Below are 24,640 nucleotides of genomic sequence, written 5' to 3'. Positions count from 1 at the left end.
TGGACTGCAATTGTAATTTTCGATCTGGCCCACTATTGCGGGAGATGGATTGCCGTGTTGGGGAAAAGAAGACAGTAATGGATAATGAGGTGAGCTGCAAATGTGCATGATGTAATTTGCAAGCACTTGTTGCTGCCTGCTGTACAATGAAGGAACCCCAGCTTCCACGAGGACACTGTTCACTGGGATCCTTTGGAAAGCTCCCATCACAAGTCGAACTCCAGAGTGATTCAGCATCCGCAATGCTGAGGGCAATGCTCAACCATACTCCAGGCTCCCATAGTCAAGAAGGGACTGTACCAGTTCTTTGTGTCTGTGATTGTGTGTGGTTCAGTATATACAGTTCCATGTGTGGAAATTCCAGGTATACCTGCAGGGATCTGATATCCGTAAAGGTGTCTGAGCTTAGTCAAAACCTAACAAGAAGATTTTTATGTTCCAATGTGGAGATGTATCATTCTCATCACTCCTGGTTCTGTCATTTGATGAGTTGGTGGACTCGGCCACAGAGCTGTTTGAAGGCAATGAGGTGCTCCAGGGATGGGTGCCACTTATGGTGTTGGAGGACCAGCCTACGGTCTCTAATGTACGCTGTGATTTCTGGCAACCACCGAGGCACCATATTCCAGCGGGGGCAATCTGAGGAACAAGGTATTGCCATTTCAGCTACAGAAACAATGGTAGCAGCAATTTTTTTGGATCATCTCACCGATGCCATCATGCAATGGAGGTCCAATAGTGGTAGCAGAGGTAAAAGCATCCCAGTCAGCCTTGATAAGAGCCCATCAGGGCAAATGTCCAGGCAAATGAGGCTGGGGGAAGAGCAGAAAGTGGTCACTTCTACACAAGTCATCATGAGCTTTCCAGTGGATAGACAGTAGACCAGGACTACAAACTGAGAGATCAATGGCCAAGTGTGGGCCAAGTGCCACACTGAAATGAGTAGGGCACCAGTATTTAGGAGGCAAAGGTTGAGTTAAGTTAGCAGATGTTTGACGTCTTTATCAGGAACAGTAATATTCATTCCACCTCACAAAGGGTTATAGGTGTTAAAATCACCCAGAAGTGGAAAAGTTGGTGGGAGTTGGGAAATTAGTGCAGCCAATACACGGTGTGGCATGCCACCATCTGGAAGATGGTAAATGTTGCAGATGGTAATTGCTTGTGTCATCCTCACCATGACGGCACAGTTTCTGAAGGTATTTGAAGGGTCACATGTTCACTATATACAGAAGTGAGAACATATATTTGTACTCCACCGAACATCCTGTTACAGTCAGTATGATTTTTGTAATACCCCAATAGCCATGAAAAACAGGGGTCTGCATTGCTGGAAACCAGGTTACTTGAAGGGCAATGCAGAAAGCAGGTGTACTGCTTAAGAGCTGTTGCAGCTCAGCCTGTTGGTGGAAAAAACTGGTGTGAATCCGTTGGAGGATGATGCTTACTGTGGTTCGGGAAGGCATGAGGGGACCAAGGAGGCAGGTTATGTCTCGGGGTGACCTGCTGCCACCGACTGAATATGTATATCCATTTCCATTGCAGCTGAGGTGCCAGCAAGGCCTAGGTCCTCCAGGGAGGCCAGAATCTCCACCTTGTCCTCAGAGGGGAGAGGTAGTGTGGGGGCCACAGGAGTCTCATGTTTCTTAACCGATTTGTTCTTCATCAGTTTGCCCCCTCATTGCTGTTTACGGGCTTGCTGAGAAGGCTTCCCTATAGTTGCTTCCACGACAGAGAAAGAGCGTGAAGCCCTTTGACCAGCAGCTTGTGACTCCTTCAGCCACTGGCTGGTGTTCACTTTTGCATTTGTGAAGACTTTGGAATGGAGAGTCCGGAAGGATCCCTTCTGTGCGAGAGGAGTTTGTTGCTTCTCCAGCTGGGGGGTGGGGACCGATGTCTCCGGTGTGTGGGGAGGTGGGAGGTGTTGCCCCCAAAGTAGAAGCTCTGTGAGTAACAGAACAAGAAGTGCCCCCAATCACCAAGGGTGGGGCAGAAGGGGGGGGGGGGGGTGTAGTTGGGTGGCCCTTAGGGCCCACTGGTAGAGGCAGAGATGAGGAGACTACTGTTGCCAACGAGGGTGATGTCGTCATAGCTGCAGCATATGAGTATGTCAAGTGAAAGGAATGCAACCTTTCATATTTCCATTTGGCCTCTTGGTAAGTCACTCGGTCCAGTTCTTATGCTCCATAATCTCTCTCTCCTTGTGAAGAACCATGCAGTCTGGTGAGCAGTAGGAGTGGTGCTTTCCACAGTTAACACAGGTTATTTGGATGCAATGTACATCCCAGTCTTGGCATGTGGCATCAGAACTGTACCAGAAAGACATGTGCCTGAATTTCCAGCATGTAGCATCGTATAGGAGGGGGGGGGGGGGGGGGGGGGAGGACATATACATCTTGAACTTTTCAGGTAACAAATCACCCTCAAAGGCAAAGATGAAGGTACCAGTAGCAACCCTGTTATCTTCCAATCCCTTGCAGACATGCCAGACGAAGTGAATCCCCCTTCATTGTAAATTCACACGTAGCTCATCGTCGAACTGCAACATGAGGTCACAATGAGAAATAATCCCCTGGACTATGGCTTTTACGGGGAGTGATGGGAATAATACTCAGCTTGTCACAGGTGAGCAACGACCATGATTGGGCTGGGGATGCTGTCTGAATTGGGACAGACCCATTCTGCATTTTTGGCAATGCCGCCACTTCCCCAAAGTTATCCTTTAGGTTGTCAACAAAAAAATAGAGGCTTTGCAGTCAGAATGAAGTCCCCATCAGTTCTGCTTCAGACTAAATAATGAGGGGAATATGGCTCTTTTTTCCTGTAGCCATATATTCCTCCCATCATGCAGCTAGGGATGGGAATGACTTGGGGTCATACTGCCCATTGTTGAATTCCAGCCTTCTGCTGGGACTGGCAAGAGATGACTTGGTCCCCTTCATTGTGGGCCATCCACCCTGACGCTACCCACACCAATCAGGGTCTCTCTCCACAGGTGCCACCCAACTGCAGAAAAGGCCACCTGGGGTAATGGCTGTTGCTGGCCGTCCTGATGCTCCAAGAAGACAGGCATCTACACCTTGGCAAACATGGGGAGTTTGCAGTTCAAGCATCAGCAGTGCAATCCCTGAGTAGTGTAGGGCTACAACTAAGAGGGTACGTCACAATCCCTCCACGTCACAGTGGCTACTGTGCTGGATATTGGGCACCAAAACATCCACCATTATCATGGCTGCAGGAGAGGACAGCGGACAATAGAGGGAGAAGGTACCCCCATAAGGTATCCTCACCCAAAAAGCTGGATTATGGGTGCAGTTGCAGAGCCATGACATCAGTAGGTGAAGAAGGTCTCAGCACACGATGGATATATGATGCACCCTGTAAGGTGTCCTTCCGTAATTGGCCTGCACTTCTGTAGAATTTGGAAAGATGGATGTCAAACCCTCAAAAAGGGACCATAACCTAGTAAGCTGAAAGGTCGTAAACTTATTTTAGTCAACTCTTACGACAGCAGGAATATCTCGGGTCTATTCCAATCCCCGAACCCACAGGGAGATACACCACCTGTTAACAAAGGAGTTAAGCCCAAAGATTCACAGGAATTTAGGAACTTCATCAGAATGGATGTGCCTTCTTGATGGCATCCATGCAAGTGACAGAGCAAGGAAGGACACTTTTTCATCCAACCACGAACATGCACAACATTTCCAGTCCTCAGTGGTCGTGCCCAGCACAACTGCTCTGATTCTTGTGGTGCGGCTTTTCTTACAACACTACCCTTCCTGGCATGCTAAAATAGCACAAAAGATGCAAGCAAATCAAATAAATGCTGCAATTTCACCAATTAAGGCAATGTGCACACATCTAAAATAAAATTAGATGAACATTTACATGAAACATGTAAACTCGGAATTGAACACGTGTCGACATATTTTATTGCAATTCAATGTATCTAGATGATCACACAGACACCTTTTCTTACCATATGTCTCTATAACAGTGATCCGTGCTCTATAAGCAAGCTTATAATCTCTTTGTTTCATTCCATTTCTGCAATAAGAAGCAATCATTGTATGTACAGCTTTTGTCAATGGCAACTAAAAAGAGAACTCTCATTCTCATTTGTTTTATTATTGTATTAATAAACATTACTCAGTGAAAAATGTGTAGAATATTTCGTGCAATAACCAGAAAGAGTCCTCAAGAGCTTACATATTTCTTGTCTGCTGACCATGTAACAGCAATAACAGGAAGAAAGCCTGCTGGAAATTCTGCAGTCTGCGAATGCATGGAAACACCACCTCTACTGTGTATGTGCGGATACATTGTAGAATAGAACCACCCATATTTCTGCCCGGTGGATGAACCGCGTGTTAAAATCGTAGCGTCACCCATTCTGTCGCTAGGTGGCAGGTCGGCTACCCCTAACTTATACACCTTAGGTGTGTTGCCTAATAAGTGCTTTACAGAGGATTACAGTACTACATGGCACTATTACTATGTTTTGTCTTCATTGCATAAACAGAGTTTTTGGAGTTTCCTATAGTTTCATGCACAATTTTACCACACATACTGTCTCTGGTAGGAGTTAGCACGCCATGTGGCACCCAATATTTCCAGGAGAACAGAGCCCCACAGCGACTGGTGTTGAGTGCTACTCTCTTTGCTATTGCGATCAACAATAAAGTAACCACTGTGGGTACTACGATATTGTCTGCATCAAATGTGGACAACTTCTATATACGATAGCTCTCCTAACTCCATATTGCAGAATGGCAACTTCAAAGTGCTAAACGAGGTTGGGACTAGATTCATAGGTACTGCTTTTTACCAACAAAATGTTGTGTCGTGGGTCTTTCCAGACTTCGTTATTTACATTCCAGATACTTATTTAGGTGACAAGGTACTACATGTAATTACTATTTCTGCTTTTTAGGATTATTGTTTGATATACAATAAGGATGATACAGCATTACAGTTAGAGCTCTGGAAAACTGGAGATTAAATAAAGCAGCACAGATACATAACACTCCATCAGAATTTCTAATATCATTGGGGGGAAATGGCAATCAAACAACTGTTCAAGTTGGTGTGCAGGATCTATGAGACTGATGATGTGTGCTCAGACTTTTGGAAAAATATCATCCAAACAATTCCAAAGAGAACAAGGGCAGACGGATGTGAAAACTATTGCACAATCTGCGTAACACTGCATGCATCCATGCTGCTGACAAGAACAACAAACAGAAGAATAGAAAATAAAACTGAGTATCTATTACAGACTATCTGTTAAGCTTTAGGAAACATAAAGGCAGTTCTGACTTTGCACTTGATTGCAGAAGCAATACTGAAGAAAAACGAAGATACATGCATAGGATTTGTCGATCCATGAAATGCTTCCAACAATATGAAACAGTACAAGATATTTGAAATTCTGATAAAAAATATGAGTAAATTACAGGGAAAAATAGGCGATACACAAAATGTACAAGAAGCAAGAAGGAACAATAATACTGAAAGACCAACAACGAAATTCTCAAATCAAAAAGGGTGTAAAAGTCAGTGATGCAGCCATTCGCCCTTACTGTTCAATCTACATGTTGAAGAAGGAGGGACAGAAATAAAAGAAAGGTTCAAGAGTTGCATTAAAATTCAGGGTAAAGGGATATCAATGATAAGATTTATTGATATTACCACATTCAGTAAAAATGAAGAAGAACCACAGGATCTGTTGAATAGAATGAAAAGGCTAATGAGTGCAGACTATGTATTGACAGTGAAATGGGTATGAAAGTAATGAGAAGTAGCAGAAATGAAAACAGCAAGAAACTTAACAGCAAAACTGGTGATCATGACGTTAAGGAAGCAGAATAACCAATGACTGGTGACTCAAAGAGGGCATAAAAAGCAGACTAGCACAGGCAAGGAGGGCATTTCTGGCCAAAAGTCTACTAGCATCAAACAAAGGCCACATTTCAGGAAGAACTGCCTGAGAATGAATGTTTGGAGCACAGGATTTTATGGTACAAAATCATGGGCTATAGGAACACCGAGAAAAGAGACATTCTAAGTGTTTGAGATGTACTGTCATAGAAGTATGTTGAAAATTGCATGGACTGATAAGATAAGGAACGAGGAGGTTCTCAGCTGAATTGGCAAAGAAAAAAGATGTGAAAAACGCTGACAAGAAGGCAGGTCAGGATGATACGGCATGTTCTAAAACATCAGGGAATAAATTCCACAGTACTAGAAGAAGTCATAGACGGTAAAAACTGCCAGGAAATAAGAGAGATTGGGATATATCCAACAAATAAATGAAGCTGCAGGACCCAAGATGCTGGTAAGGATAGGAGTACGTAATGGGCTGCATCAAACCAGTCAGAAGACTGATGATTTAAATCAGTACCTCTTCACTAGTTATTCACCCTACCCATCTAATACTCAGAGGAGTTCTGTGGTGGTACTACATTTCAAAAGAGTATCTTCCATGTTGCATTCACTATATTGATATGCAGGGTGTTAAAAACAGGTACGGCCAAACTTACAGGAAACATTCCTCACACACAAAGAAAGAAAATATGTTATGTGGACATGTGTCTGGAAATGCTTACTTCCCATGTTAGAGCTCATTTTATTACTTCTCTTCAAATCACATTAATCATGGAATGGAAACACACAGCAACAGAACATACCAGCGTAACTTCAAACATTTTATTACAGGAAATGTTCAAAATGTCCTCCGTTAGTGAGGATACATGCATCCACTCTCCATCGCATGGAATCCCTGATGCAGCCCTGGAGAATGGCGTATTATATCACAGCTGTCCACAATACGAGCACGAAGAGTCTCTACATTTGGTACCGGGGTTGCGTAGACAAGAGCTTTCAAATGCCCCCATAAATGAAAGTCAAGAGGGTTGAGGTCAGGAGAGTGTGGAGGCCATGGAATTGGTCCACTTCTACCAATCCATCGGTCACCGAATCTGTTGTTGAGAAGCGTACGAACACTTCGATTGAAATGTGCAGGAGCTCCATCGTGCATGAACCACATGTTGTACTTGTAAAGGCACATGTTCTAGCAGCACAGGTAGAGTATCCTGTATGAAATCATGATAACTTGCTCCATTGAGCATAGGTGGAAGAACGAAACTAAAATGAGCTCTAACATGGAAATTAAGCGTTTCCGGACACATGTCCACATAACATATTTTCTTTATTTGTGTGAGGAATGTTTCCTGAAAGTTTGGCCATACCTTTTTCTAACACCCTGTTTATACATATTTTGTTTTGTCTTACTGAGCATAGTAAAAAAATTAGTTACTACTCTTAGTACTTATGATTTTGGATACAAAGTTTAGAATTAAGACAAATCAAAGGCTTATTAAATGGAAGGGCAAATACAACTTTATACAGTGGGAAAAAAATGCGTTTCTGAACACCATCCCGACTTGTTTCCCTCCTACCTCATATCTTTTTGTAAACAAACTTGTTTCCGTATTAAGGTAGAGCAGGTGTCCCAGCACATCAACCCAATGATAAAGCTGTGCATCGACTGAACACAACTGCCACACAGCGAGTGTGTTTTGTATGTCTTGCAAAACCTCATTGACCGCAGCTGGTCAATACACAACTTAACTTGATAGATGCACTACTAGGGAATACAACTTACACTATTGTGTCATGTAAGGCGGAGGCCCAATTTTCAGCCATTTTCTGCATCCCCATCCGCTAGCAGCCAATAACGTTCATTCTTTCCAAGCGGCTAGCATAGAGTTCAAGAATCTCGCTCCTACATGCTAAACTGTTGCTGCACTTCGCAACAACCGAATTATTCATTCAACTATCAATTTTTTTGTTTCCTTTTTTTTCTTGCAGCAGTATAGCTGTGAATGTATATCTTGTAAATGTTTAAGTGTGATAAAAAAAATAGTCAGGTAGCAGCAATAAACGTGAAGTGCTTCAGAAGCAGGAGAGGTGGATTATTTACCGCATTTATAACTTCTTCAAGACTTATCTTAGAAAATAGATTAAGGAAAGGCAAAACTACGTTCCTAGCATTTGTAGACATAGAGGAAGCTTTTAACAATGTTGACTGTAATACTCTCTTTCAAATTCTGAAGGTGCCAGGGGTAAAATACACGGAGCAAAAGGCTATTTACAATTTGTACAGAAACCAGATAGCAGTTATGAGTCGAGGGGCATGAAAGGGAAGCAGTAGTTGGGAAGGGAGTGATACAGGGTTGTAGCCTATCCCCGATGTTGTTCAATCTGTATATTGAGCAAGCAGTAAAGGAAACATAAGAAAAATTCAGAGTAGGAATTAAAATCGATAAAAACTTTGAGGTTCGTCAATGACATTGTAATTCTGTCACAGACAGCAAAGGACGTGAAAGAGCAGCTGAACGGAATGGACAGTGTCTTGAAAGGAGGATATAAGATAAAACATCAACAAAAGCAAAACGAGGATAATGGGATGTAATTGAATTAAATCAGGTGATGCTGTGGGAATTAGATTAGGAAATGAGAAACTTAAAGTAGTAAATGAGTGTTGCTATTTGGGGATCAAAATAACTGATGACAGTCGAAGTACAGAGGATATAAAATGTAGACTGGAAATGGCAAGGAAAGCGTTTCTGAAGAAGAGAAATTTGTTAATATCGAGTATAGATTTAAGTGTCAGGAAGTCGTTTCTGAAAGTATTTGTATGGAGTGTAGCCATTTATGGAAGTGAAATGTGGACAATAAATAGTTTAGACAAGAAGAGAATAGAAGCTTTCGAAATGCGGTGCTACAGAAGAATGCTGAAGATTAGATGGGTAGATCACATAACTAATGAGGAGGTATTGAATAGAATTGGGGAGAAGAGAAATTTGGGGCACAACTTGACTAGAAGAAGAGATCAGTTGGTAGGGCATATTCTGAGGCATCAAAGGATCACAAATTTGGTATTGGAGGGTAGTGTGGAGGGTAAAAATCGTAGAGGGAGACCAAGAGATGAATACACTAAACAGATTCAGAAGGACGTAGGTTGCAGTAAGTACTGGGAGATGAAGAAGCTTGCACAGGATAGAGTAGCAGGGAGAGCTGCATCAAACCAGTCTCTGGACTGAAGACAACAACAACAACAACAACTTCTTCAAACATGAATTTAAAAGCAGGTCTCCTGCTGTTGACATTGGAAAACACAAGAATTGACTCCAGAACCATGTGGTCTTGATCAAGAGAATTGTAAAGGAAAGTGTCAGAGCTGTAGGCACCATAGAAACAGTTGGTTTTGTGTCACCTGGAAAGAATCAAAATAGCAAGGAACTTGTAACACAAATGGATAGTTTTAACAACTATGTTTTAAAGTGCTCCATGTTAATGATGAATGCCCGATATAACAAAAACGTGTTACAGTTATGCAGGGTTCAATGGTAAACACTTCGTCAAGGTAAAGAATTTTAAAATATGTTGGTTCCAGATATGCTAAGAAGAGAGTTTTCAGTTCAAAGAAGTGACCTACATGCAGCACAAACTGTATCCCATATTAATGATACAAGAGGAGGAGGTAGTTCACCAGTGTATTACCTTGATGAAACATGGGGCAACTAGTATCATTCCAAGAAGATCTGCTGGAAAATGAGTGATGGTACTGACGGTTCTAAAGTTCTCATAGCAATCGGTTCGCAAATAATTATTCTGCATGCTGACTCTTCTTCTGGTTTTATTTGTGAGAATAAACTTGTATTTACGTGTAAGAAAAACAGAAGTGATTACCATTTGGCAATGAACACTGTCAATCTGATTCACAATTCTTGTCACATCTTGCTTTGAAGTCTGTTATGGCCAGTTATAAATCAACTCTTATGGAGAAAAAAATCAAGTACAAACACCAGAAAAGTGGATATTTTTCCCCGGCCTAAAAATAAAAATATTAAGCATCATATAAACCAGGCTCCTGCTGATCTCCTGCAGCTCATTAATTTATACGGTACAAGTCAAGTGACACAATGTACAAACTTGACTTCCTTGCACATGAATGGGGTCACACAGTTTTGCATTTACCCATGTGTCACCCAAGGAATTAATTTAAGCAAGGGGTTTTAAGGCTACCTGGCAGAAAAAAACAAAACATTGAAGATAACATACAGTGAATCACTTGTGCATGAATCAATAGACAATGAGACAACAGACAACATCCCACCTGTAGCATGGGCACAAGCTGTGTGGCATGCTGAAAAGCTTCAGAGAGAAGAATTTTACACGGAAGTGATGATGGATATAGGCCTTGAACTTATCATCGTAAATTTAAAATCAGATTGTTTGCAAACAGAGTCAAATAGAAGTGACAATGGAATTACCATATAGACTTTGGAATAAAGTAACAATATTTCTTATTTTTAAAGTCTGGTGGTTTAAAAAGTGTGCATACACACACACACACACACACATATTTTTAAAAATTCTATTGAGCAGAAGCAGTTGTTAAGCAAATATAATGATTTCGGTTTGTACTTGAAGTTAATTTTGTTGTATATTAAGTTTTTACTTATAATGCAGTTCAAATCACAATAATTGGTAATTATTGCAAGCATTTTAAATGTTGTTTTGAGAAAAATTGTACTTCATGTCTTCAAAATGTTGTGTCAGCTGCTCTCACCTCCCGATGTCATGCAGAGTAAATGTTGGAGCAGTGGCCATGAATTAATGATGTGAATTAATATTTCTCTCATGACGATTGATCGAAATTGGTTTCAATATTAATTATACCCCTCATAGATTTGAACGTATAATACAATGTACAGTATGCAAAATAGCCTGACTTTTATCCACAGCAATGTAGTTGGGCAATGTGGACTTTGCCCACACTCTGCTGCCGCGCATGAGCAGTTCTCATCCCCCCACCCTACCTTTCTGCTCCGGCTCTATGTGCGGAAGCGCCATCCTAAGTGACACGGGCTTTAACAGTACAACAATTTACATACCAGTCAAGAGAAATGGCTAGAAAATGTTTAGCAAAAGCGGCTTCACACAGATGATAAGAAATAATAAGTTCCTTGAGCATTTCAGCATAAACTGAGACAAGAACACATCAAAAATAAATGCTAAAAAGTATTTCCTGCTGTCAGTAGTGAGCCAAATAATGAAGATGAACCAGTGAGTAAGAAACGCAGACAGCAGTGCAGTGTGCCAAAATGCAAAAACGAGACAACAAATAAACATATGTGCGGCACCAACGTGTGAAAAATTTATGGAAGTAACAATGAGGCAAGGCATTATTTGCATTCATGACTCATGATTATAACTAAACCATTTTCTTTCCTGTTTTAGCCTAATCTTAAAAGCAATCCAATGTCTAGTGAGTGTGATAACTATAAATTAAAATAATCTACATCAGTTTCAATATTCAAATCTTTGGCAATTAAGGTGTTAAAAAAAACTGTAGCTCTGCCACTGCGAACTATTAGACCACTTCCATCGTTTTATGTATACATAAAGAGGTCCACAGTTTCTGTGTTAGAACAGCTTTGTATCAGCTGAATCTGACACACTTGATTTAACTTTGCAAATAAGGCCTGTACATTCATTGTCTTCTGAAACTCCACCATGTTTGGGCAGAGTGGAGCAACACTCATTAATAAGCAATCCTGAAGGAGATGCGAGCTCAAATTATATAAATTTCAGATACAGAAATGTTTAAGGTGGTAAATGGAATAATGTTCTTATGTATTACAGTTTACTGCCAAAATCCAAGAGATTACAAAATCCTTTACACATTAAAAATGTTACATAGTACATGCAATATTCCAAATTATTTCTGTAATAAATACTCATAAAAAAACTATCTGGTGGTTAGCAATGGCAGTCAGTGTGTACCACTTCCATACCATATTTATAGCCAAGTATCAATACATACTTTGGACAAAGCACCCACTAATATTTAATATGGAGGATTGCACTTCCATGCCCTGCGCAAAATCATTCTGTTCTCCATTTTTTTTTCATTACTATGGCAGTAATGCTTGATATTTATTGGGTACAAATATTAAGAATGCACAGCACAAACATTAACACACAATTTTTTTTATTAGCATTGCATAATGCATCTTGAGCACACTATTTGCACATAGTCATTTAAGGCGTATATAAAATCTGTGCACAAGATACAGCTTACATATCTGACTTCATTCACCTTGACTGTTCAGCTTAACTAAGGTGCTTTTGTTTATATAACTTTGACTCAAACTTCATGTGCAGGTATCAAAATGAAAATCCATCAACACAACTGCCTATTGCTTTTTGGTTGTTTGGCAGCCCATGTTATACTCAAATCCTCTGATTTTTATGGCTGTCTTAAATACATGGACACTTCCATTATTATTATTATTATTATTATTATGTAGCAAAATCATAAGGATGACTCAGGATCTTTATTTGATCAAGCACAATGCTACACTGTTTCAGCACTGACAACTGTCATCTGTACCACTTTAAACAGCATCTTCAATACATTTCCTCTAATCACTGTGTCCATGTAACAGCATTAAATAGAAATCTGTATCTCCATTAATAGCACTTCAGTTGAATGAGCCATAGAGCAACATGATTTACGGTAAACTTTCATACTTTAATTCACTCCCAAGTAAGATGCGTTCAGATAGATAACAAGTGTTGTAAGACAGATAACAAGTGTTGTAAGACAGAACAGGTTATTCAAACACTGCTCCATAGGGTGTGGGCACTCCCTAGCATCCTTCAGCTTGCTTGCAGGCTGGCATTATTACAGGTTACCACCAGGCAGTCTGTTGCACTCACTCTGTGCATACACAAGGCACCTGACTACACCTGCCCACATGCTCACAACCAGTGCACTGTGCTACTAGTCTGGTACCTGACTGCTTGTACATCAGCTGTTTGCACACCCTTTGCCACTCGTGCTGCGGGAACCCAGTTGCCTGTCAATGGTCACATGAATTAGAATAGCCAGAGAGAGAGAGAGAGAGAGAGAGAGAGAGAGAGAGAGAGAGAGAGAGAGAGAGAGAGAGAGAGAGAAGAAGAAGAAGATCGCCGAGCTAACAATTTAATTCTTTAACTCAGCATTTTTTTCTGCTAATCAGCACATTCTATGATATTTTAATTATCCATTCAGTCACCCCTGAAGGCAGTAATAACAGTTTTGCTATCAGCAGTCTTGGAAAAATGCTTGCTTTTAGGATTTCTGAAAGCATACCCTTTTGTGTCTCTCACTCACACATTTCAAAAATTTCCAGCTTCTTTGATATGATCATCAGATGATGTGTACAGGTGAAAAAAGGTGGTAATTAAATGGTTGGAACTAGTAAATTTGATTTCAAAGTATCTTGTGAACAAGCTTCATTATTACATAAAGTTACATGCTTTTATAAAGTTCATAACAAAATGTATTTTTGTATTTTATAGCAACATCATATTCTCGGCAACAGCAAGATTGAAAAGAAAATTGTCCAATGCTTGTGGAAAATTCTTCTCACGGAGTGTTTCAACTGAGACCATCATCTTCCCATCTGGTGTAGTTACAGTTGCCAGTGATCTGCAACAACACAAAAATGTCAAGCACAGGAAAAAAAAAATTCTTCCCTGTCACATGCTTAGCAACAGCCTAGCTTATGTTACTACACTGGCTGAAACTACAAGTGGGCTCTGTTCACACACAAATTTAGCTAACATGTAGACTGTGTGTTAAACATGATCGACAAAAATTCACAAAATAAGTTTTTTCTGTTCTGTAGGTTTTTCCATTTTTAAGTGAATTGTAATTTATGCCCCAATGAAAAATTAAAATAACACACTTCTAGTGAAAGTTAAGTGTTTCAATCTCATTTGTATTGTACCTTAGATTCTGTAGAAGATCTCTTGTCTTTTCAGCAAGCTCTCTGATCATCTGTGCTTCTGTAATATTAGGCTGGTCTGCCAGCTGTACCATGAAGACTGCTATGTCTTTGTGTGTTTTAGTCATAGCCATACTTTCTGTAACAATTATTTAAAACAGAAAACTTGATACCATGATTAATGATATCATGAAGAATTGAGTAATTACTAGAGGACATAAGACTGATGACACTATTCATCTAATATAACAATTTAGCAATGAAAATAATCAATTTTTAACAAATCTACTCACCAAGCAGTGGCTGGAGAAAACATATAAAAAATGGTTTTATGTATGCAAGGATTCGGAGCCAGTGACTCCTCCTGGCAGAAGGGTTGCAGAGGAAGGAAGAGGGGTGAAGGAAAAGAACTGGAGAGGTTTAGGAAAAGGGGTCTTTCCTTCTCATCCGATCCGGTTAGTCTCACCTGATCCAGGGTTTTCGGTGACTTTCCCAAACACTAACCCTTTTTATAAAGCTCACTAGTCCTTTTCCTTCACCCCTCTTCCTTCCCCTTCAACCCTTCTGCCAGAAGAAGGGGCCACTGACTCCGAAAGCTTGCATACATAAAACCTTTTCTGTGTGTGCGCTCTCTCACCATCACTTCGTGAGTAGATAGGTTATGTAATGTAATTGGATAAATAAACAAACAGTTTGATATTTTAAAAAGGAAATCAACATAACTACAGCATCACTCATTCTGTCATCAGTACTAATAATAAATCTGTGAAAATGTCATGTCTGTCTGAAGACACTTCTGCAAAACTACTCATGAATTTTCATGAGGTTTTCACAGGCAACTTCGGTGTACCTTGGGGCACTGTACAGGCCTTATTTCACAAAAATCTGATCATGGAAAAAAGATATATTAGTCGAAAGTTTTAGTTTTATCCTTATTAATATTAAAAATGTGAAAGGAACTTTGTCATGTTTTCAAGACCGACTTACTGAAACGATTTTGATGAAATTTGGAATGGAAATAGCTTGAATCACAAGGAAGAATATAGGCTGCTTTAGGAAGTGTGTAGCACAAGATATTTATTGATTTGAAGAATATTACCTAAATTAGTGAAATAAATTTACTCTTTGAAATAGCTATTTACACTTTGACTTTTGATCTTTCTCATATTCGTGAAAATGCTTTTATTGGTTGATATGTGCTATGTGATATGATTCAAAGTAATGAATACAATGTCTCTACAACCTTCAATGTGTTTAATCCATACTTCCACATAATTTGTTCCATAATGTACGAGGGTAATCCCAAAAGTAAGGTCTCCTATTTTTTATAAGTACATAGACCTGTTTATTTCTACAATGGTTTAGATCAGTTTACAATTTGAACATTTAGCTATTTTTCGACATAATCACCATTTCTGTCGATGCATTTTTCTAGACGCTGTGGCAGTTTTTGTATGCCCATGTCATATCAGCTTGCCACCATGCTGTTCAGAAAGTTATGAACCTCTTCTTTCCCCTTGTCATCGGAGCTGAATTGCTGGGACCACAATTAATGCCGACAGGTATGTGAGACTCTGAAAAACCTCAAACGGGCAATTCAGAACCGGAGAAAAGGAATGTTGAGCAACGGTGTGCACATTCTCCGTGACAACACTTGCCCACAGATCAAACCGTTGCATTTCTGCAACAGTTTCAGTGGAACATCATCACCCACCCGCCTACCCTATATTCCTGACTTGGCACCCAGTGACTATAACCTGTTCCCTAGATTAAAAGAACATTTGGCTGGAAAGCGATTCATCTCCGACAACAAGGTGAAAGAAGAGGTTCCTAGCTTTCTGAACAGCATGGCAGCGAGCTGGTATGACATGGGAATACAAAAATTGCAACAACGTCTACAAAAATGATGATTATGTTGAAAAATAGCTAAATGTTCAAGCTGTAAACTGATGTAAACCAGTGTAGAAATAAACAGGTCTATGTACTTACTATGCTGTGTACTGTATAGCTCCTGCAATAGCACAATGCATAGATGTGCGCTCCTGTCCATGCCCCTCTGTGTACTCACTGCTCAGCAGCGACTCTGCACATCATGAGCTATACTTATCCGACTAGGCATGCATGCACGCACGCACAATCTTCACCAAATTTTGTATGGGTGCCCTTGATTAACATAATATCAGACTGATCAAACATTTAGAAAAAACCTGTTGCATTTTGCTGTCACACAGGAAGCAGTGAAAGTCAAGTTACAGACTCACCTTTTGCATGAGGCGCTACTGTAATCTCTCTAGCTGGGAGATTCACTAACAAATCAAACAAATCCAGTCGAGAACATACAGCACTATCTTTGCATCCAGCTATATAGTAAGTGTTACTCTGCAAGATAATAAAAGTGCATACTTTATTATTCTGGGAGAGAATCCAGTTCCGAATTCATAAAACTGATGTGCTACAAAAATTAATGCAGATTTTGTGAAACTGAGTTTAACTACGAGCACATAAGAGATTTCATCCATTTATGTATCATTTGCACTATGCATTAACATTTATATTTATATCCAATAACTCATCCTAAAAAGTGTACAATTTTGTATTTGCAATAATCATGAGAAATGCTGGCTGCAAGAAGAAGAAGAAGAAAAAATGTGATCAACAATTATATTTGGAAAGAGGCTGCCAACAGTCAGCTTAACAGGAATTAAAATAATAGCAAATCTTTAATAATAACCTCTAATTCACACATCCAATACAATTACCATGCAGGAATGATAGACACACACATCTGCCAACAAAAATACATGTACATTGTTAGTGTAATTGGAACAAAACGAAAAACTCTGTTCTGGCCCACAAAGTGCAAACCCAAGTAATATCAATGTAATCAGTGTCACTTGATTTGGAACTCAAAGTATGCACTAGTAAAGTGTCATAACTTACAAATTCTGTAATTCATTCTGCCAAAATTCTCAAGTAATTTAGTCCCTGCTGACTGCACAACATGTTGGGCAGAAATTCAGTTTATTAATAAGCAGCAATTTTTAGTTTTCTTGACCAGATAACTGCCTTTACATCCAGATCTTTCCACTTTTCGAGTTACCTACATGATTAGACTCTGTATATCATACATCATATACATATATTATATACTGCAATTGTTCGTTTCTGACACGTCACTTCTTTTATCGATGGTTTTTCTCAATTATAAATTAGCACATTTTTCATTTCCATAGTCTGGCATTAAAGCAGTGATTGTTGTATCAATAAAATTTGCAAGTTCTAAGTTACTACATGTTTTATATTGATGCATCACCCACTATATTACAAATCACAAGTGAAGCCATGTCATGATCTACTGAAATGAAGTCAATATTAAGGATGATGTTCACTTAATAGTTCAAGAGTTACTCACCAACACAACATGCATTATTACACCTCGTGTTTCACAGAAAAGAAATGTTTCAAAGGCTCATTGATACTGTACTACCAAGGCCTTATTTTTTAAATATCAAATCTGCTTGCAACTTCATTGTAACAAATGTAAACTTAGTCTTGCATTAATAAAAAACTTACCACACACGGGGAAGCCAGTAAAATTAGGATTTAATGCTCTATCAAGGTCATTGGAACAAAGCACTGTACAGGAGCCACCTGCCTGGAAGGGGTAGTGGAAAAAACTGAAAACTTTCATTCCTTTACTTCAAGTTGAGATGCTGTGGAAACTGTTCACAGTCCACACATGGCTTCAGCACATGCTGCTGACCTGTTGTTGCTCACATGGTAAGGATTTCTGATTGGGGTGTGCATTAGATGGATGTGTGAGAGGGAAATCACATGATGGGCCGGATGTGGATAGCCAGGGGATATAACATGATCACTTCATTCTCAACCACACCAGTCTCTGACACGCTAACATGGTCCTCTTCCACACTCCCATGCCATCCCAGGACTTTCGCTATATTGGCCACTTTTCCAAGTTGTTGATTGCTTCCCCAGGCACCTCCATTGGACCCCTTTTATCATGAATAAACCCTCTGGCATTGTTATTTGAATTTTCAACTTGGTTACTTCGAGGAACCCTACTGATCTGGACACCCACATCTAACCCACTACTGCCATCCTGCACAAACTGGTGTCACATAAGTGGGATGTGTTCCGACCTTTGATACAGAATAGTAGTGCTTCCATGGCTGGTTGTCACCATTATAATTTGTGAGCACAGTTGAGTGTCGAGCACAACTTTTTGCATGACCTACAACCACATCTGACTTGTTTTAACAAGTGCTGAGAAATGTGTGGGCCCTGTCCACACAAGAAATGGATTCCACCAACACTGCACATTCAGCACATGTGTGCTAACACGCACATCAAATGTGTATGAGCTGTCTCTGGCTTGCGCTTGTTCCCTGCAAATAGTAGTCACCACACTGCTGCCAGGCCAACACTGCCCACCATAACATTGTCTGTTGCTGCTGTTCCACTGCCCAATAAAAGGCTGCATCCAGTATTGTTGTTGCCTGGCCTTGCCATGGCCATTAGGGGCTAGATGATGGTATGAGCGTTGTCACCATCTCATCACCACTGTCTAAAAGTCATGGTGTCCACGCCATCATGATGCACCACCACCATCTCCACATGACGCTACTAATGTGCGTGTTATTAGCCACTGCTTTTTGTATCCTGCCACCGATCTTCCGCTGAATTGACATTGAATGTTCTCCCTATAAGGCTTGTTTTTCGTCTCTTGCTTTCGCTTTGATTCACTATTGTTAACTGTTATGTCCTCTTGATGCCTTATATTTGGTCTCAGGTAGAAAATGCTGCAGAGAATAATGATGATGTCAGGTCCATGAAGCAACAATACACAAACTCATGGCCAAAAATATAAAGTTTGAAGATGAGAATAATTAATTGTGAAGGCAATCCTATCCACTAGAGGCATACTTTATGCTGATGCTACTCTCACTAAAGTTTAAGGGGTTGAAACTAGCTTGACTGTTCCACCCTTTGCTGCTGCAAGCACATTCCCAGCAATTAATTTTATTCCTCCAAGAAAAATCCACAGAAATATGGATACCTTTCTACAAAATGTTAACGACATGAGTCGCATCTGCTCATGGCCAGATTATTTCATACTACATGTACTAATATTGAAGTTGGCAGGAAATGCATGCATTTATTGAGTCACTTAGCACATTAAGAAATACTTATAGATTTGAAGTTCTGGAAAAAGGATTAGACGAGCAGTATTCCAATATGCTGAATGTTAGATATTACTGAGACAAACTTTCCATGCTTAGACAAAGAGCAGGGGAAGACCAACTCAATGATGTGCTTCTGGAGAAGGCAGAGGCACGTATGATTTATTTCTTCATTTGGGGCACTAACCTGCAAACTGGACAGGAGGTTAAAAGTAGCTGCTCCCAGCTTTCACTCCATGAGGCAGTCTGGTTTTGCTGCATGAGGAAGCATGACAAATTGTTTGCTCTCTGGTGGTAATAATGAATGGCACTATGTGTTTACCAGTGAATCAGTTTGCGGATAATGTGGATGAGCCAGTCATATGACCGATATGTATTTGGCAATTTACTGTCCTAATTACTGGGATTTCGGGCAACAAAGAATGCACTACCCCCTGGACTTGCAGTAGTCCTTTCTATAAAAAGTGGAGACGGGCATATTAACCAGGGGCAGGAGGCAGGCACAGCCACCCAACACCACCCCTAATGAGATCATTAAACCCCGTAGACTACAGAGGTTAGGAGGAGGTGGCAAGTGTTATTGCACAAGGAGAGATACGAGGCAGAACAAACTGAATTTTGATGGACCTGGGCACTTCAGCTTTTCTTTCTCCTGCTGACAAGCAGCTGCTAAATGTGCCCTGTTGTCATACGAATTGTTAGGGTACTGAGGTACTAGAAGCACCTCACAGATGTGGGAAAATCTGGGGAAGGGCATCATTCTCTGATCTTTGGTACACCATGTATCTCTGCGTTAAAAGCAACCACCACATAACATTAAAAGGCAGCAGTGGAAGGGTTCTCTAGCTGACAAAAGAAAAGGAGCCTAAAGGGACCACCTTTTAGGTTTATCTGCTCACCCAACATGACACACACAGAGTAAATGTGCAAACACAAGAAATGTTGGGAGAAAAAGTAGGAAACCCCATGCATCTACACAATTTCAGAGCACAGGAAGTAGTAATACTGGAAGGAACCCTACTGACCAGCATGCACGAGGTAGCTGAGTGGAAAATCCATTTCTGAAGAGAGAAGTACAGAAAAATTATTAATGGTCTCAGAAGTGTACACAATCATGCCACCCCTTAAGCAGTAGTTGCAAAACTAGCTGTCACATTTAACTGATTCTGAGCAGAGTTTGCTGTATCCAGTTTTAGAGGAGTACCTGTGGTTGTTTGAAGTAAGGCAACATTTCCCAGATACTGCTCTTGTATACCACAAAATCCCTACTTGAAATGCACAGCCAAATGCCCTGAAGTCACACTAAATTCCACATCAATTGCAGTGTGCTGTGGAAGAAATGATCTACGAACAATTTGATGTAGTAATTCAATAATGGTGAAGAGACCTGTTATTTGTGTATAGATATGAGGGCAGTAAACAAAGTTAATAGCCCCTCCCCTCCCTCCCCCAAAACAAGTATTCTTTGTCACAAATCAATGAAACCTGGGAGTGATTAGGAATTGCAGATTTTTCACCAAACCTGATACGAAACTCTGTTACAATCAGAGTCTGACAATCTCACAATACGGATGAAAAGTAGGTTTTGTCATACTATCTGGCTTGCACAAGTTTTTGTGGATGCCTTTTGGCATCCGACACATTCCAGAGATTTTCTGACTTGATATTACGATGACTAAAACCCACTACCTGCCTTGTCTATTCTGATGACAAAGTGTTCTCTTGAGCCACTGAAAAGCATATTGAGTGATTGAGAAATGTATTAGCAAGGTTGCATAATTCTCATTTAAGTTTGAAGTTCAAGAAATGTTCCTTTGTAGAGTACTTGGGACACATTTTTAACTCCACAAGAGTAAAGCCAGATCTGCAACTGACAGAAGTGGAGAGTTTCCCTGCTCCTACTAACATAAAAGAATTGCAAAGCTTCCTCAAGTTAGTGAATTATATCTCCTGATATATAAAGGATTAAGCTACTGCGACGAAACCCTTGTTAAAGAAAGGAGTAACTTTCGAATGGAGGGCTGAATGTGAAACTACTGTGTGCCAAGTTAAAAATGTATGGAAATTTTTGCCATTACTGGTACACACTGATTTTGAAAGGCCATTTACACTTTCAGGTAACACATCAGACTTTATCATACATCACATTCTAAGCCAAAAGCACAACAGTGAAGAAAAACCTATTTGTTATATTTCTCACCAACCCAACAAGCGCGACATTAATTATAGAACAACAGAAAAAAAAGGGTTGTTATCTTTGATGTTTGGTATTTACGATTTCAAATGTTATTGATATGGCAGGAAATTTACCTTGATAACTGACCATACTGTCTCGTTATGGCTGCTGAATTTCATCAAAGATACCAGTAGCTGCTCGACAGATTGGGCTTTAAAGTTAGCGAAGTACGACTATGAAGTAGCCATAAACCCGTCAAAGTCCACAAGAATGCTGACACCCTATATAGAAAGGTCCAAGTGAGGCAAGCAGATAAAGTGCTAATAGCAGACTTAAAAGAGGCTCAGAGACAATACTCCACTTGTCAATAGGATGTCACAGTGCCTAATTTTGTGTTGGAAGATGGTTTATTGTACCGCAAGACTCCACTTGGAAACCCGTTAGTAATACCAAAGTCACTTCAACCTCATGTCACTGCTCAATGACATGATAGCATCGAAGCTTGTCATAGAGGTACACAGGTCATAAACATTTGTATTGCTATCTGCTACTCGTGGCAAGGCTGACTCTATAACACTGGCACGCATAAACGTGTTTACTGTAAAAAACAGTCTAACTCTGGTGACTGGTTTTGACTACAACTGTGGTCATCTTCAGACCAACGAGCAAGAACCTCCTTCTGATGGTAAATCGTCTGAAGATGACCACAGTAGTTGTTGAAACCAGTCACCGGAATAAATATTTTTGATCAAGACCGTTTTTGATAGTAAATATTAGTAATAACATTGATCACTGTTTGCTCCCACAATGAATTCAAAAGTAAATATACATTTGTGTTTGCCATGTGCCCAGAGATCACAGCTGGCACAGCCACGAATTCCTTTGCAGATCTTTCTGGAAGCTTCCAGACCATTTGAAACTGTAGTGTAGATAGAAGGGGAGCATTCTTCCCTACCCAACAGGAAAATAAATATACTTTTGTCAATAATTGACCATCTTTCCTGGTATCTACAATGTGTACAACTTTGCTCCCACAGTTTTTTCCCCAACATTTAAGGCTTTAATGAAACAAATTCGTTACACATGTATCATTCAAAGTATTTTCCATTGCTGGCCACTACTTTCTCACATCTTTCAGGCAGTGTACGAATCTTGTGTCGAAAAAATTGTTCATCTGTTGAAGCAATCCACGAGTCGATCCAATTCGTGACTTCTTCACGAAACTGGAAGTGTTGGTCAGCCAGGCCATGCACCATTGACGTAAACAGGTGATAGAGGGAGCAATGTTTGGAGGATACGGCAGCTGGTGTAGGACTTCCCATTTTATCGCTTTCAAGTACTTTTTGACCTCTTTTGCAACGTGGGGTTGAGCGTTGTTGTGCTGCAAAATCACTTTTTCGTGCCTCTCGCTTTATTGCAGCCATTTGTCTTTTAATGCTATGCTCAAACGCATTAATTGCAATCGATAACGAGCACCTGTGATAGTTTCACTTGGTTTTAACACCTCATAGTACACGATGCCGAGCAGGTCTCACCAAATGCACAGCATGATCTCGGAGCTGTGAATATTTGGTTTGGCCGTCGACGTGGAAGCATGGCCGGGATATCCCCATGATTTTTTGCGTTTAGAGTTATCGTAACGAACCCATTTTTTGTTCCCAGTCACAATGCAATGCAGAAATCCCTTCCACTTTGGCCTCTGAAGCAACTGTTTACAAACACACATACGCCATTCAGTGTCTCTAGGTTTCGGCTCACACAGGACTCAAGTTCCTTCTTTCTGAACCATGCCTATAGCCTTGAGACATTTTGAAATGGCTTGCTGTGCCACTCCCACTAATCATGCCGATTCTTGAGTTTGACACATTTCACTCAGAAATGTCTCCAATTCTACATCTTCGAAAACATTCTCTCTTCCACCACTATGCCGGTCTATGACATTAAAATCACCCTTCTTGAAGCATTGAAACCACTCACGACACGTTCTTTCACTAAAAGTGTCCTTACCATATGTACTTTTACTTGAGAGCATTCGATGAGACTCCGTCGTTTTCTTCATATTGAAATAAACAGTAACACCTCCTGCAAATGACAAGAATTAGGCTCGTAAACTGACATTTTCAATCAAGAACGACTTAATGATGCAGACACAAATCGACTAATGTTTGATGAGGTTATGTTGACTGAGGTCCAAGCTAACTGCCTGACGTCTGCGATCTGTTTCTTTCGACCGCTGCTACCGTTGTCGCACCTGTCGGCAAATGGTGGAAGCAAAGTTTTGCACCTTATACTACTAGATCCAATTGCAATTCTGGCATCAGAAACTGTGACCAAGGCATTTGTAAATGACTTAGTGCTACCCTTTGGTAGTAGTACTGGTGCTCTATTAGTTGATTAGAGAGCAAGTTTTCTGTCCTAATTGTTTGTACAAGTATGTAGACTACTCAGAATCAAAAAGTGGAGGACTTGCCCTCTCCACTCTATGCTAATGGTCATGGGAATGTTGAATGGGTCCACAAAGCTATCACTCGAATGTTATCCTACTATGTGAACAGAAGACACACTGATTGAGATAGGTATAGTCCTTATGTCTAACCCGCTTACAATAGCAGACTTTACGGGTTGACCCCTGATTATGTTGTACACAGCTGCCCCACGAGTTCCCCCTTTGAAATAGACAAACTGCTGCAAAGTGTATATTCAGTATGGTGTCAAGTACAAAGTAATAACATTAAAGCCTCAGCTGAGCGGCTGCAGATAGGAAATAAAGGTGCAATATTGCCCCCCTTATCAGCCAGGTGGTGTCCCAATCCCACAAATAACCGTTTTGCAGCTATGGGCATACAAGTATGTCCAACAGATAAGAGTGCCCAGGTGACTACAGGTATACATGTATGCCCAGAAGATAGAACAGCCAGACAGCTAAGAGCATTCATTAATACTTGGCAGCAGTAAGGCCTGACTATTGGGTGCGGGAATAGGTATACATGCACAATAACACAGTGTCACACTGTTCACATTTGAACATTCCTGCCAATGCCATCATTAACTGCTCTCACAAAGCACTACAGCTTTCCCTGCGCCTGGTTCCCTTCTGCTTAAAAGTCAACCAAACAGATACAATTTGATTTCCTAGTGTACACAAGGCAAATGACACAAACATTTATAATCTGCAGCACATCAATTATCCTAATGAACTGACATATCAGATGCTACAAAAGGAGAACACCACAGCAGATACTTCCAGTTTCTTAGCAACACTCAAGGATGTGTGGTACAGAAATTGGCACAAATGGCCAGGTCACTGTAATTTGATCTCCTAATCTACAAAGTACATGTGCTACAAAAACACATAATGTCATAGGGCATTAATTACCCTACACAATTGATGTATCAGATGTTTCAAAAGATGA

The 24,640-nt window shown here is 40.3% G+C and overlaps 1 protein-coding gene across 2 annotated transcripts in view; it reads right to left on the bottom strand.

The window, feature by feature from the left end:
* Nucleotides 1-13,309: 13,309 nt before the first annotated feature.
* LOC126356295 (putative DENN domain-containing protein 10 B) overlaps nt 13,310-24,640 on the bottom strand; it is a 47,595-nt gene continuing 36,264 nt past the window's right edge. For both annotated transcript variants that reach the window (XM_050007195.1, XM_050007196.1), the window contains 3 exons: nt 16,112-16,229; nt 13,854-13,989; nt 13,310-13,552 (listed from right to left, as the gene is read on the bottom strand). In XM_050007195.1, coding sequence (XP_049863152.1) covers nt 13,417-13,552; nt 13,854-13,989; nt 16,112-16,229 — 390 coding nt within the window. In that variant the 3' untranslated portion in view covers nt 13,310-13,416. The remainder of the gene's footprint in view (nt 13,553-13,853; nt 13,990-16,111; nt 16,230-24,640) is intronic.

The sequence above is a fragment of the Schistocerca gregaria genome, chromosome 3 (genome assembly GCF_023897955.1).
Source record: "Schistocerca gregaria isolate iqSchGreg1 chromosome 3, iqSchGreg1.2, whole genome shotgun sequence".
Classification (NCBI taxonomy): Eukaryota; Metazoa; Arthropoda; class Insecta; order Orthoptera; family Acrididae; genus Schistocerca; species Schistocerca gregaria.
Note: the sequence above shows the minus strand (reverse complement) of the source record. Positions and strands in the feature narration are given on the sequence as shown.